Below are 15,790 nucleotides of genomic sequence, written 5' to 3' on the forward strand. Positions count from 1 at the left end.
ATGTATTTGCTATATGAAGTTTTAAGTGTTAGTGTAAGGGGAAAGAAATAATCATGTGAGTTAGTTTTGTTCCACTTCATTTACATAAATTGATTATTGTTAAAAAGGCACCCAACTTTACTCTTACTGAAGAGTTGGTCCTCTGCCCTTCATTGTAGAGATTGTGTGCTCTAGTTCTGTGTACTTGGGTAGAAGTAAACACTAGAAGCTGTCTCCATCTAATTTGACAGCTTGCTGCTGTTACCCTTGTCTGCTCTTAGAAAATAATTTCCTAGTTGCAGTCAGTGTCAGTAAGAAGTCCCTTCTTCAGCAGGCAGTGACAATACCAACTAACAGTGCAGTGAGGAAAACCAAATATAATACTTTGTAGCAAACTAGGTAAAGAAGCCATATTTCCTTCAAAGAAAAAGGATTCGGTAAAACATTTTTTACCATTATTATTAATATTTTTGTATCACTAGTGATGACTGGAGACCAAAGGAGAAGAAATATTTTAAGGTATAGCATTCTTCAAATATACTTATTGTTAGGAGCTTACATTATGCTGGGAAGAAGCTGGTTTCTCTTCTAACACCTCTAGAACTTAGGTTTCATATATAGCTATCACTCTGACAAACAACTCGTTGTTTAGCTCACATTTTTTGTACCTCCTAAATAGAGCAGTGTGTGTGTACTAGCAACCACCACATTAAGCGTTTGGGATTTCAGTGTTTCGGTGCATGTCTTTGGGTTTTTTATATGCAGCTTGGCAGTAAAACTCCAACTCTTCTTTGGCCTAACGACCCAAAATATTACTCTGCAAAGTAATTCTTTCTTATTCATTTGGTTTATTTAATTTCAATAATAATAAAATAATTCTAAAGGTGGTACAGTCCCATTTTTACTGAATAGAAAATGTGGGTTTTGAAAAACAAGGCTTAAGAGGGAAAGGGATTTCAGTGCACAGGCTGCCATATAAGCCAGCAGATACACTTAAAAGTTTTGCATATTATCATCGTTAAGACAAACCAGTGATATGAGCAATTCTGCTAATGAGCTCTACCTTAGTCTTTGAACAAACCACTTTAAACTCAATTTTTCCCTCTGGAATGGAACTTGTAAGACATTATTGTAAGAGATTGGATTTTTATTTATTTGTTTGTTTAAATTTTGGTGATCCAAGAAGTTTTATATTAAAACTTCTCCATATTTATGGTAGTAAAATATCCCTCCTAAGGTAGCTGATGAATACATGTCAGGATATATAGTCATTGTGGTGATTCTTGACATACTTTTTAGTCAACTAGTTGGTCATTATTAAGTTGTTTGGGAAACAATCATAGTTATCTAGAGCATTTGAGCATGCTACAGGCAGCCTGGCCTCAGCAAAACAGTCTGGTTATGCCAAATATGCTGGAGAGCTGAAGGAAAATGGTTTACAGTTCAGGTTCAAGTCTGAATTTGTTCTCCAGTGACAGTGTTCGCTCTTTCAGTTCTTCAGTAGTGCTGTAATTTCCTCTGAAAACCAAGTCACTGTGGGATATGGGCTTCTCCTTCCGCAGGATATGAAAAAGCCTGATATTCTTCCTTTTTATCTATGTAAAGGTCTGGAAGCAGGGTTCCCCCCCCCCCTTTTTTCCCCCTTGGAGTATAGTCCAAAAGCATCTCTAATCTGTGAATCTTAAATTTCAGAGGGATAGGAAGAGAAATTTTTATTAACTACCAGCTAGACTTTTTAAAGATACAAACAATTTTGAGACATGGACTCATCAGACGGTTATTTCTTCCTCTGCCTTCTATGAGGTGCTCTGCAAAATCATTCAACAAGCTCATCTGTGTTGAAAACTACAGTGCAAAAAATCCCCGGCCCTGGTGAAGGAGGAAATAGCTTTGGCAAGATGAATTTTTTGTAGCGTATCAAGTAAAATGGCTTGTTTGGTATTTTCTTTGCCAGAAAATGATAGATTTTCTTTTCTAGTTTGCTAAAGGATGAACCTTCAGTCTGTATTTGTGTGGTGGAACGATCCTGCTTTGTTTTTCCAGAGGGAAAGAGTTACTTTTAATTAGAGGAAACTGAGATTATCTGGACTGATTCTTAAGCTTAGCATGTTTGAATGCATTGATAGTCATCCCATTATTTCATTATTTTGCCTTTTTTTTTCAAAATATGTCAACTCTGAAAAATTTCTTTTTACATAGAGATTTTTTTCTCATGAGTTGCATGACTTTAATTTCCTATCTGTAATGGATTTCATATCGGTACATATTGAGGTCACCTTACATAAATCTGGTAGAGAAACTAATCTTTAATGTGGACAGAACAGTAATCTACATATATACCAGTTCTCTTAGTGTAAAATCCCAGTGTAGATAGATAAATACAAGTATTTTATGAAGATTTTTAAATACCCCTTCTTTGTAACAGGGAGTTTTATTGACAGTTAAAGTGTCATCATTGCCAACCATCATGCATCCAAAAAGCTAATGGTGGCTGATGCAATTATAGTATGCATAAAAGGCTTGCATTTAGTTTTGTTTTAAATTACAGAAGAGATCACAAAATAGAATGGCTGAGTTCTCAATGCCATTCCCTTCTCTTTTGTTGAATGTTCTGGTGCACCGAACTTTTCTTTGAAGTCTTAAAATACAAAAGGTATTTGGAATATGGACTAGTAAAGATGCTGGTTAATAGTTGCAGTGTCTTTAATTAGTATCACTGCTGACAAAAAATGAAGGAGGTAATTTTATGACCCACCTTCCTTCCTGCCACCTATATTTCCATACCACTGGGGATATGTATTGTCTGGCAAAGCTTCACAGGCTCTGACTTGGCTTTATAAGTGATTTAAAACAAAACAAACAAAACCATACAACTTGAAGTGTTGTGAAAAACCTGTTTCCTGGATATGCAGTAATTTACCTTTTCCAAGTCTGATACATGTTGTTTGAGCACATCTGAAGGTTTTCTTGATTTGACAAACCCGAGCACTGATTTTCCCCTCCCTATGGCTCCTGACATGTTTCGAGGACACTGTCCTGTCTGTTCCCCTTTTCTGGAAAGAAGCCAACAATGATCCATCTACTTTTAACTTTGAGGATCAGGGCTGACGTTTTAGTTCACCCTACCATTGCTGCAGGAGGCTAGCTTATAGTTCATCACTTTGGACATAAGTGATAATTTTGAATGTATCATAGATAATAGTGTTTAGAACCATGCCTACTGTTTAAAAAGTTACATAATTTGACAGATTTAGTACACATACTCCTTGCTTGAGTCAGTTTGGAGCTCTGAAGAGTTCCTCAGGGTCAATCCTGGGGTGACTGGGGTGCCTAGAGATGTCCTCTTGTTCTTCTGCTCCTTTGTCCTCATTTTGTTTTCTTGCATAATTTAGATCCATAGACTCTACAAAAAATATGGTTCCCTATGACATGAGACTTCTGGGTCAGCACTGTTCTCAGCTCTGTTCCTGAGCACTGTGAAGTTTTGTGGAAGTTTTGTGGCAGTAATTGCTTATGGTGTTCATACACGTGCAGTGCAAAGGTGTGATTGGGCTCTGATTGAACAGAATAGTAACTAGATTAGATGTTAAGGGTACTGTGATCTCCTTTTTCTCTTTTTTTCACTAACCTGGATCAGTTTAGTTTTCTGATTCATACCATACCTTTCCCAAAAATCATTTTAGTGTGAGGAAGTGTGTGGCAGAACTGAATGGCCTGGGGGTGCTAGGTACAGAAATTCCTTAAAATAGTGATTCCACCAGAGCCACTGTGTCATGAAACATTGCCCTGAAGTAATCTCTGACAGTTATCTTCTTTGACAGTGGGATTTCCATTGAAATAAAATATAATCTATATTTATCTGTCTTTCGTTATTACCTTTCTGTCAGATGAAAAGCTATTTCCTCGTGCACTGAAGTGTGCAACAGAGCTCAGGAAGAAGAAAACTATTTTATTCTTAACAAGTCTGTGATCTTGCAGTAAGTAGCTTTATCTTAATCAGACTGTCTTTGTCAGAGTTGCAGCATTAAACAGAACGAAGTTGTACAAAGACTGGGAAATGAGAGGACATATCCAAAACAATGTGTGTGTTGGTGGTGGGGTTGGATCAAGGGTTGGACTTGAGGATCTTGGAGGTCTCTTCCAAACCAGTTAATTCTATGATTCTGTGATTTATAGAAAGCACCTACGACATTGCAGTGAGGTTGTGATTTCTTGTTTGAAGCTTTTTAGAGGTTCTGCAGTATCAGCACTGGACTGAGTCTGGTTTACAGGACAGCTTTGTCTCTAGTATTGTCTTCCTGTTACGGGAGAAGTGGAAGGCTGTACATGTAGCACGCTGGCTGCACAGAGGCAGCTCTTGAGAGATATGAGATGGTACCACTGTCAGAGAGATGAGTGGTTGGGAAACATGTTTTCTTTCTGAATTTGTCTGTTGACTAGTACTGGGTGAGGGCTGTGCTGTTAAGAGTTTCTGTTGTGTTACCCTGAAAATATTTTACATTTTACTTAACTAAAAACAGTAAGGAAGTTACTTGATCCTGTGGCACCTCAAACAAAGGCACTGATGAGAATTTCTTCATACTATAATCTGTCAGGGTGTATAGGAGAAGTGTGAGTTTATGTGAATTAAGTATACTCACATACTTTTCACTGATGGCTCACTTTACTATTCAGCCAGATGGTGGAGCACTCACACACTTATGACTAGGTTCATCAAAATTGATTGGATTACCAAAATCTACAGGTATGTCCTAGGCAGAATGAGGAGTCCGTACTCTAGACTAAACAGGGTAAATGGTGAAGCCAAAGAACGCTTTAACAGCTGTTCAGTCTCATCTCTCAGGTTCATTGAACTGAGTCACTGTGCTATCCTTTGAGGAGGAAAAGTTAATCTTTTGTAACATAACAAGTGAAGTGGGTATATCAGGCAGTGATGCTGAGCAGTGGAGTCATGCACTGGTACACATTTGCATCAGGGTTTCAGAACTAAGAAACAAAACTGAAGCACTGCCTGCCAAAAGTGAATTGGTTAGTACCCGTGCTGACATGATGTTGGATAGCTTTCAGAGCACTGCAGAGTTTTCAATTCTGTTTTTCTTTCACCTGCTTTCATTACAAAAGCCCTGCAGTTGATCAACAAATGAACTGTTGAACAAATGATATAAATAAGTCTGTCTCAACATTACCACATAGCCACTGATATAAAAAAAAAATAAAATCAATGTGCAAAGTAGATCAAGCTCATAAATTATGTGTATATAGAAACCATTTATCCGACCAGCAGACAGGAATCAGGGCAGTTTTGTGGTTGAGTTAGCAAAATGGGGTAACTTGATCAAAATATTCTATTAACAAGTGAAGTTTTTAGAGGATATTTGTTGCAAATGATATTCATGATTTTATGACATATTTTGAAAAAACCCCACATTATTTCCTTGAAATGACAGGAAAAATATAAATACCTTGTAGAAACCATCATACAGAACTTATGCAAAACCTATTTCACTTTTAAAGTAGTAACCTGTAGCATTTAAATGAACTTTTCCATTCTCAAACTCCTTAAAAAACATTATCTAATTACATTTCTGAGTATCTTTGTGATAAGTAGTAGTTCTGTATTGTAGAAAAAGTGGTTTAGATGTTGAGATCTCCTCATGTTTTTTTTGAATGTGCAACTGAACTTTCAGAGGTTTATCGGAGAAACCTGTTGTTCCTCTGTTTGTGAAACTGTTTCTCCCTCAAGAACAAAGTGATTACCTGATGGAATGTGAATGCTAGAGACTGGAGCACCAATCTGCTCTATCAACCCTTCGAAGGAAAAAGTCATCAGTTGCTAATGCATCTAACTTTTCAACAAAAAGGAACAATTGTTATCTTTATAACTATGGTTATAACCTTTCAAATTTCAGTAATATAACTGGTACTGTGCTATTTCTTCACACTTATCCAACAAAGGTAGTTTGGAATATCTGGATATTGGATACTTGTTTACCTCTGTTGCAAGTATCAGCCTTTACTTTTTTTTCTTCCCAGTAGGTAGAATTTTCCATTTACAAACCTAGGTCTTAATGTTTCAGCATATGTCTCATGAAGTAGATCACGCTCAGAAGTCCTCAAAAGACTCAAAGAAATGGCAAATTTTCCCACTTTTTTTTTTGTTAATAATTTTATTTTAAGTAATCAGATACTTTGTATGCTTTCTGTGTTATGAAGTTCAACCCTTTAACAGAAGTTAAGAATATAGATCAAAATATAAAATGCATAGAAAACCTTCCCAGAAAGTTTAGGCTGTAAGTAATATAGTTTACTTGGCCCTAATTTTGTGAGAATACTAATTATGTGGGGAAATATTCCTTACATTTCTCTTCTGTATTGCAAGAACAGAGTCACAGTATACGCTGAGTTGGAACCCACATGAATCATTGAGTCCAACCCTTAGCCCTGCACAGGGCCATCCCCAAGAATTACATCAGGTGTCTGAGAGTATTGTCCAAACACTTCATGAACTCTGTTGGGCTTGATGCTGTGAGCACTTCCCTGGGATGCCTGTTCCAGCGCCCAACCACCGATGGGGTCAAGATCCTTTTTCTAATATCCAACCTAAACCTCCCCTGACACAATTTCAGCCCATTCGCTTGGGTCCTGTCACTGGTCACCACAGAGAAGAGATCAGTGCCTGCCCCTCCTCTTCCACTCATGAGAAAGTTGTAACTGCAATGAGGTCTCCCCTCAGTCTTCTCTTCTCCAAGTTGAACAGACCACGTGACCTCAACTGCTCTCTTATTTGTGTAAGGTTATTTTAGTTCTTTCAGATGTGATTCCATTATTCTGGTAACAACTTCAGTAAGTAAAGTAATCAAACCCTGAAAATCTAACTGTGATGTAATTATTGGAAACCACAACAGGTTGAAGTGGCCAGTGTAATTGGAACTGTTTCCTCCTTGTAGTGTTTTAAATTTTGTCATTCTATTCTAACCTGTTTCCCTTTGATATTCTTACTCAAGTTTATAGTGAAAGAAAATAAAACTTTGCGTCAAGTGTAATGCACATTTCAGATATTGATGCTGTGACCAACAGGAGGTTGTTAGTGAATATATATATATATATATATGTGTATCTTACTTTTAATTCAGTTGTAAACCTTGTGAGAGAAGGGAAGCAAATGGAAAATTCTTTTGGACAATATTGGAAACAGAAAAGTGTTCAAGGAAAGTAAAATTAGAATTCTCACCCTTCATTTATCATCCAAATAAATGACTTACCAATGCTAATGGCTATGAATTTAAAAAGGTTTGGAGAAGGATGCTTCTTTGAAACCTTTAGCATCTCTTGGCCCCACATGCTTAGTCATCTTTGAGTCTTGAAATCTAATGTCTGCAAATTAAACAGGTAAACAGTAAAAAAAATTGAGATGAAGCATCACTTCATCCTTAACCTCTGTTTAAGAAAAAAAGAAGACATTATGATTGTTATGCATTCACTTCTTTTTCATAGATGAGTCAGAAGAAATGCAGAAGGACTGTAATGAGAGGGGATGCAAACTGGAACTGCTGTTTCTAATTTCACAAGTTAAAGAGTAGTAAATAATGCAGAAATATCTGTAAAGCCCCATAGAGGTTTTCTTGGCCTGATGTGCTTTTTTCTGTGAACTAAAGCTTCTAGTTATGAACCGCTGACAAGTTGATTACAAATGACTTGGCTGTTCCCTAAATACTTCAGTCTTTGTTCAAGTAGTTTGTTTCACTCCAGTAATAATCTACTCCATGCTTTTTAATTATTTCATCTATTTATGGTTTAACTTTTGTTTTTTGAGTAGGTCTGGGGAGAGCAGTATTAAAAAATTTCAGTAATTCCTGCAAATTGTGAATATCATGGATCAATTTTTTTAAATCCTACATTTTATTTGGTTAGTTTTCAGGTATGTTTTCTCCTACTAAGGTTTGCAAAAGACAGTGTTTTCCCTCTGGCATAACATACTATGAAAGGCAGCATTTTCCTTTTCTATATTATTTTTAAAAGTATTTTAACGATTTAATAGTCAATTTTTATTGGATTTTTTTCTCTCCATGTTTCAGCAAAGTGTTTGGACAACAGATATGTTAATAGGTTGTGAGTTTCCAAATAGATTTTATTATTACCAGATTTTTCATGGATTATATAGGGGTGGCAGGTAGAAAGGAGAATCCTGCTTTAATACTTTGATTTATCTTTGTTAATGATTTGTGCTTTTAATCATTATTATTTTTTTATTTAAAGCAAACTTTTGGATCAAGTAATCCACATATATGCTTTTAATCCACCTTAGTGCTTTTTGACACTTTGTTGCTTTGTAATTTCCATTTCAATGAATAGCATAGCATGATCCTTGATTCAGTAGAATGGGAAAGTTTTATTTAAATGAAGATGTTTGCACTCATTCATTTGCATTTCATATTTGTTTTCAAAATTCAATTGCAAGCTGAAAGTTTACCTGTTCTCTTTAGTAAAATGTGCATCTAAAATCCAGGCAGATTAGACTGGACAATTTTGTTCTTACTTTGCTGCTGTTTGTCTTGCTCTCTTCCAGAATGAAGGTGCTCAGAAAAGGTTTAATATACCAGCCTGGTATTCTTCAGTCTTGTTGAATCTTAATCCTCAGTTTCAATTAGATAGTTGAGAAATTAGGCATGTTAAACTTGAGGCTGACATTTCTCATATTCATTTTCATTTTGAAAGCACTTAAATGCCTGGTGAAATAAATGCAATATTTAAAGTTTTATAGAAATCTAGTTTGATATGGCCAAAATTATAAAACCTAAACAATTGTTTATTTTCCTACTTAACTATAAATAATATTTCCTTCTACTTATTTTAAAACAACCCTCCAACAAACAGCAGAACAAAACCCCTTTAAAAAGTTTTGTTTTCCTGCAAAGAAATGTAACTAGTGTAGGAATTCTCAAGCATTGGGAGATTTTTCAGTTTATAACTGACTTATGATAGAGGTGATGAAATGGATTTAATTTTTAATATGCCCATTTATATTGAGTATGATCTATGGAGAATTAAGCAGTTAAATAAAACTTGAATGGATTGACTGTTTTGTAGGTGAAATGTGAATGTTACATTTGTTCCCATGCTATGATGGAGTATTATTTATAAAAGACCTGAGTCTGTTTCGGTCTCTTTGTTCACAGAGAATTAAGCAGAGGCAGAAAGTAAATATTGCAGAGCTCTTTCATTCACAGATTGCTTTTTTCTTTTGCTAAATAGGGTCTTCTGTAGGGGAAAATTTCAATTTTTAATTAAAGATTAAATTGTGGTATGTGTATATATATTTATATATTTTCATTTCTCACCATGTACAAATGGAAAATAGCTGACGGCTGAACTTTAGTTGGAGTCATAGGGTATGTTTTTAACAGGGATGTGGCTTTACTTAGGTATAACTTCATTTCTATTTCTGAACGTGCCCACAGTTGTACTGATGTTTTTACAGTTTTGCAGGAAAAATTTTGTTTGAGAGATGGCAGTTAATAAGGGAAATCCTTTTTTTTCCTATGTTTAGTTGCACTACTTAAGATAAAGCAGGAGTGAAGTTCTTGAGTATCTCATGTAGCCTCTTTTCCATGTATGTGCACCATCCTCTTTTACCCTCCTTCATATACCAAAAACTAAGAGGATGTGGTGGCTGCAGATATTAACTGTCCATAACTTCTAGGGCTTATGAGTATGATCTCTACACATAAGCATTTATTCTGCAATATGTTCTGTGTAACGTCATCTCCAGCCAGAACTAGGTCAGTCATCTAATTCTGTGTTTAAATAGATGGGAAGATTTATACCAAGCTTTTATAGTTCAGATAAGTAAAAAGACCTGGTTTTTATGTCTCCATTAGTGATAAATTGTGAGATTATCATGTTTTATGTTTGCTGTTTTCTGCTACTATCACTTCTAGTGCATCACGTAAGATTAATCATTCATTGTTTTAGAAGTTTAGACAAAAGTCTAAATGGAATACATTTAAAATTAAATAATGCCAATTAATTATTGATAGTAAAAACTTGACACATTATTTTGCAAAATGTAAATTAAAGTATTGCCTTAAAAATTATATTAACTCAGATAAATATTAGAGCTTACAGTATAAAGTGAAATGTAGAGGAGAAAATATTACATTTAACAGTGGTAACAGTGTATTCCCAGTCTAACAGATGAAAAGATGAACTGAATCATTCTTCTATGCATCCTTTCATTTACTGAGCTTCAGAATGTTTGGGAGTAAATAACTGTATAGCAGGAAATTTTTATCAGTAGTCCAAATGGTCTTTTGATGTAATGCTCTGTTATGGGAGATCAGAGTGAAAACAAAAGTACCTACAGATTACATGGAACATATAATTATGTCAAGTTGAATGGCCATGTGCTGCAGAAGCAACATCAGGATATGTTTTCAGAAATTAATTTAAAAAACATATAGACATCTCTGTTTATCTTACAAGCATTAATGCTTACAGGCTGGCTAGTTGCCTTCATTGGTGCTTCCAAAATGTTTTCTGTATGTAAAAAGGAAGAATAGCAGTAATGGGGAAATAAATTCAGAATTCTGCACATATGATAGCAAAGAACTTAAAAGTTGAGTGAATCTGAGAATAGTTTTAGCAGCTTTACTCCAAAGTGATGAAACATTTTTGTGACTTTTGTTAATTTATTGATAAATAATGTTTGAATTATTTCTCATCATGTTAAGTACTAGGCTAAACTGAAGAGACTCACAGAATATGTTGTGCACAGTTGGATGATGTGATTTTTATGAATTCTAAATTTTTTTTTTCCCCAGCCGTGATTAGTTTATTCTGCTCAGAGGAAATTCTGTTCCATCCTTATGATAGGATAATTCTGTAGCAAACCACAGTAAACAATGCACTTTCTGAGGAAAAAACACATATCACAATTATCAACCTATTTAGCAATGTTAGATTAAAACTACACTGAAATTTTGCATTGGGCAAGATTGATGCAAATTCTTGTAAAAAGGTTTGACTGGATCATCAGAGTTAACTGCTACTTGAGCTGATGTTTATGGTCAGTATATCTGGAGGGAAGAATATTTTGACATATATTTGTATTTGGTGCAAAGAGCATGCATCATCTTTCCATTGTTTTTTCTCATTAAAAAATACCTGTGTGAAAGTAAAACTTTTTACTTGAAACAACTTTGATATATTTGTAAGCATAATTGGTTTGGTTTTTTTTCCCATGTACACACACACATACACTATAATTACAGTGCCAGTTAAACTAGCTTTCTAAATTCTTAGTAGCATAGGCTGTGTTTTCAATAAAATGTTAGTTCCAATTCCTTTTTTAAGTAGTTTTTGTGCTACTCAACAAAACTGCAAAGGAAACATGTGGGGACTTAAATATGTTTTTTACCTGAAGCCCTTTATAGATGGGCTATAAAAGCACACTGTATAACATAATAAATTGTATGGAAAGGAACCACATGTTTTCCTGGTGGAAAAAATGCATTTTAGTCATCTCTGTAGTGTGTTTATATCCATATGGCATATTTTTAATCCTGGTTACTTACCTAACCATTCTTTCAATTCCTGTGTAATATGTCAAATTTTCATACTTCAGTGAGGGCTACATCTTCTCTGGGAAGATTTCTTGCTGTTTAGGGTCAATAGGCTTAAAAAATGCTAAAACAAGGAAGATACCCCAGATCCACGTTTCACTCTGTGGATTTTTATTTAGAGGTGATGTAAAATAAAATGGTCCCTTGCCTTTGCTACAGTAATTTCTAAAGCATGGAGACATGTATTTTTTTAAAAATTTCCTTTTCCCACCTGAATGCATGTAAATCACCTCTATGAAATGTGAGTCTCACAATAAGAGATCCAGAGATCCAGAAAACTGGGGGAAAAAAAAATAACCAACCTCCCCTCCTGCTCCATAAAAATAGTTTCTTTGTGAGGTTTGTCTCCCTGAGGAACTTACTGATACTTGGATACTCTGTCATGTGTAATTGGATTGTAGCTGTTTCTGAATACTGTTTTCTCCTCTTGACAGCATGGGGTAACCTTGGAAATGTTCTCAAGAGCCAGAGCAAGATTTCTGAAGCTGAAAGCGCCTATAGAAATGCCTTGTACTACCGCAGCAACATGGCTGATATGCTCTATAATTTGTGAGTATGTGCGCCTTTCCTGAGGTTGAATTGTCTTTGAAACCTGTTGTGAATGAAGCTATTGATTTACTTCCTGGAAAGGGAGACGATGTTATTTGTTGCTTTCTAACAGTCATTTCATTAACTGTGCTCCTTAAACTATGGGGTGGACAAGGTTTTTTCTTGGTCAACATTATTGTAGTTTTCATGTAATGGGTATGAAGAAGGTAAACTTACAGTCTGCTTTAAAAGAATAAAAAAAAAAACAAGCCCACACTAAACAGAGTACCAACAGATGAGTTGTCAGATGTGGCCCTCCATCTGTTTAAATTGTAGAGGTGTTATTTAGACTTCTTTTTAAAGTCTGAATAACACTTGGTGGGAGGAGTGTATGTAAGCCCTTCCAAGCAAAGACCAATACCCCTCTGTTAGCTCCAGAGGTCTGAAATGTTAAAACAGCAAATTACTTTTCTCCTGTGTACTGACTTCAGAGCAACATAGGTTAAACAAAGTTTAATTACTAGAACCCTGTTGTAAGTGGGTAAACGGATAAATAACATGAGCATGAAAATAATTATACAGCAGGGAGAAAGATTTCCTAACTCATTAATGTACCAGATCATGAACACGGAAGTGAGTGTCATAATAAGCTTCTCACTGAGGTGAGATCATGCTGCATGCCCTGACAAGGAGGAGACTGATTCTCTGGCTAGATATCCCACCTGCTTCCTGCTCAACTCTGCTTGTTGTGCTGGCGCTCACCCTTCCTTCCCTCCTGCCATGACCCAGCCAACCCAAGCCCCCAGAGTGGGGCTCTGCTACAAGACAGGCTCGTCACCTCCGCTAGGCATATGCTCTTGATTCATGATGTGTGTGCAGGACAAAATCCAGGTGACTGCCATTCCATAGGTAGTAGTATGAAAATATTGTCCTGAGTACAGTACAAAAGTGTGAATGTTAGACAATCAAAATGGCAAAACTAAATTCAAATAGTAAGGCTCATCAAATAAATAAACAAAGAAACAAAAAACTTTTGCCTGTAGGTCCAGTTTAAAAGGGCCACTTATAATATCTGAAAATTAAGTTTACATGATTTTCTTATCTGTGTTAGGCAGTGAAGAGTACACAAAACATATTTTTAAGAAGATACTCTTTTTGATTACGTTTAAAAAATAGCTTCTGAATGCAGCAGAACATTGTAGGAAATAAAGTGACAAGATTGATACTTGTACATTACTCATATGCCATTCATTTTGGAAATGAAAATTATAACTATTAAAATCCTTTGAATACCTATACAGTACTTTTGTCTCTTACTCACTGTGTCATAGAGGGAAACTGAAATTAATACCAGGGTAAGAAGAGGAAAGGGGGTTGGGCAGTAAAGACAGGGATATAAAAGAAAAATCACATTTCAGTTGTTTTGCCATTCTCAGAATAAACTGCTAGTCTTCCAGGCTTCCATTGATGTACAAAATATATGCTTATAAACCTTCATCTCTATTATATAGAGATATAGATATAATAGAAATTTTTTTTAAATTCTATTGAATTTGTGTGGAAGGAATTTGACTAAAATGCTGGTTGAAATATATAGGGCACAAAGTCACCTTAAATACACCTGTGAAAGTAAAGGCAGTTTAATTCTTAACCTAGGAAGGTTAAGAATTATATATTGAATGCCATAGAATCCTTTATTTTTTAAAAAAGCTTCATGAAACCATTAGTTATTCAACAATAGTTGAAAAATCTTTCATAATTTTATTAGTTTTATAGTCTTTCTCAGTGTTGGGTGCTTCAAGATCCACCATGAAAACTAGGTGGTAAATGGAGTTCTTTGATATTACAAGATTTCAGATGAATGTATTACAATATGCCTTTAATCAGGTACCTTCAAGAACACATTTGAAGTGTCCTCCTATAAATAACTTCTCTGACATCTTTAGACTGCACTGCAGGTAATTTTTACAAACAAATAAATCTCCAATCCAACTTCTTAAAGCTATGCAGCACTGCTGATTCCAGCTAGATTTCATAGGGTAGTAAATCAGCATGAATGGAGCTATCTTTTTATCTTTTTTTTTTTTTTTTTTTTTAAGTCAGAAAACTGTGTATTTTAATACTGTGAAGTACCAAGGACAGAGCTATCAAAAAATGATAGTTTATTCTTCCAAACAAGGGAATGTTCAGTAGATTAAAAACAAACTAATTTACTTTGTTTTGGCTTTTCAATTTTTGTTGCCCTATGATTGTTACCTAAAGCTCATGGGGTTATTTTTATTGTCTGGAATTGCTTCTAATTCATGTCTAAAGTAAAATTGCTTAACAGATAAAAGAGAGTTTTGCATACATTACTTCACTTGTATTTAGACCTGGCTGCTTAGAGTATTCTTTTGTCATCCATATTAATATTTTACATTACCTTCAGTTTCTCAGCTGATTATAAGGATGTTCTCAATCTGACAGAAATATTGAATATTCTTTTAAAATTATACTAATTACTTGAAATGTTGTATTTTTGAAGTATACAATACCCTATAAACGCTGACTTTCTACCAAAGAACCATCCCCTTGCTGCTCTTCTGAAATATCTCATTTTGCCTTTAGTGATACAGGGCTGTGTATACAAGTTCATCATTGAAATAAGTTAATTTCTTTGAATAAGGTTGTATTATGAATTTTCATAAAATTTACACAAGAAAACTTAGGGTATTACAATAATATGTATTATATTTCTGTTAGGTAAAGTCTCCAATAGTGGCTGAAATTTTTATCTTATAAAGTCTAGGATTGCAGAAGTGGTTTGCGTGCAAAGTTTAACTCTGCATCCTTGGGTAAAAATCAATACGAGCAAAGTTCTTCCTTGCCTGTTGTTGTTAGCCTATTTAACATCTGAAAATGTGTTCCCTGCCTTTTAAGGCTTCTGGTGTAAAAATCTCCTTATCGGATACAAAAAACACTAAAAGCAGGCTGACCTACAAACCTGTGTTGAACTGTTTTTGAACCTGCCCAGACAAAATTCCTGCAGCAACCGTGAAGTAGAAAACAAGTCAAGGTTATGGTTCCTCTTCCTTCATAGCCCAGAAGTTTTTATCATTCAGGATGTCGAGTTAAAAAGCAAAGAGGATGTGTCATCTGGTGTCTGTCCAAGTACTTGGTTATTGTTTTTCTCAGCCGTGAATGCAAACTTGTTACAAACCTGTCTGGAATTAATCTCTGCTTTGCCAGCTAGTTCTTTGTCTATCAAAGACAGAGGCTAAAATTTGTGTCCTGCTGTAACCATGCTTTGATAAAATGTTGCTCTGTTGTGAGTGACTAGTGGTATCCTGCAGTTCAGAACTCTGCTCTGGGACATTTTGTAGGGCCTATATGAAGTACAGATATTTTTCGAAGTAATATTGAGAGGTGAAAGGCATTCATGACCTAGCTATTCAATTACACGTGTCAATATTTGAAATTGTGGTCATTTATAGTCCTTACATAAACTTTCACCATTTTATAAAATTAGGAAAATAATTGTTTGGGTCTGCCATTCAGTTTCAAAAAAGGCCCCTCTTGTAAGAAGTTCTGTCCAGCTCTTTATCTATGTTGACTACTGGGGCTCATGAGGGGGAATAAAAATCTGGTTTGAAGACTGCAGACATGGCACAGCCCTGCCCATT

General features: G+C 35.2%; 1 protein-coding gene across 2 annotated transcripts in view; it reads left to right on the top strand.

The window, feature by feature from the left end:
* TMTC2 (transmembrane O-mannosyltransferase targeting cadherins 2) overlaps window positions 1-15,790 on the top strand; it is a 244,734-nt gene that overhangs the window by 150,552 nt on the left and 78,392 nt on the right. For both annotated transcript variants that reach the window (XR_007629963.1, XM_050324145.1), the window contains exon 4: window positions 12,035-12,149. Coding sequence is in view for 1 of the 2 variants with exons in the window: in XM_050324145.1 (XP_050180102.1) it covers window positions 12,035-12,149 (115 nt within the window). In the remaining variant the exon portion in view is untranslated. The remainder of the gene's footprint in view (window positions 1-12,034; window positions 12,150-15,790) is intronic.

Source organism: Myiozetetes cayanensis, unplaced genomic scaffold (assembly GCF_022539395.1).
Source record: "Myiozetetes cayanensis isolate MyiCay16 unplaced genomic scaffold, myiCay2020 scf3, whole genome shotgun sequence".
NCBI classification, from domain to species: Eukaryota; Metazoa; Chordata; class Aves; order Passeriformes; family Tyrannidae; genus Myiozetetes; species Myiozetetes cayanensis.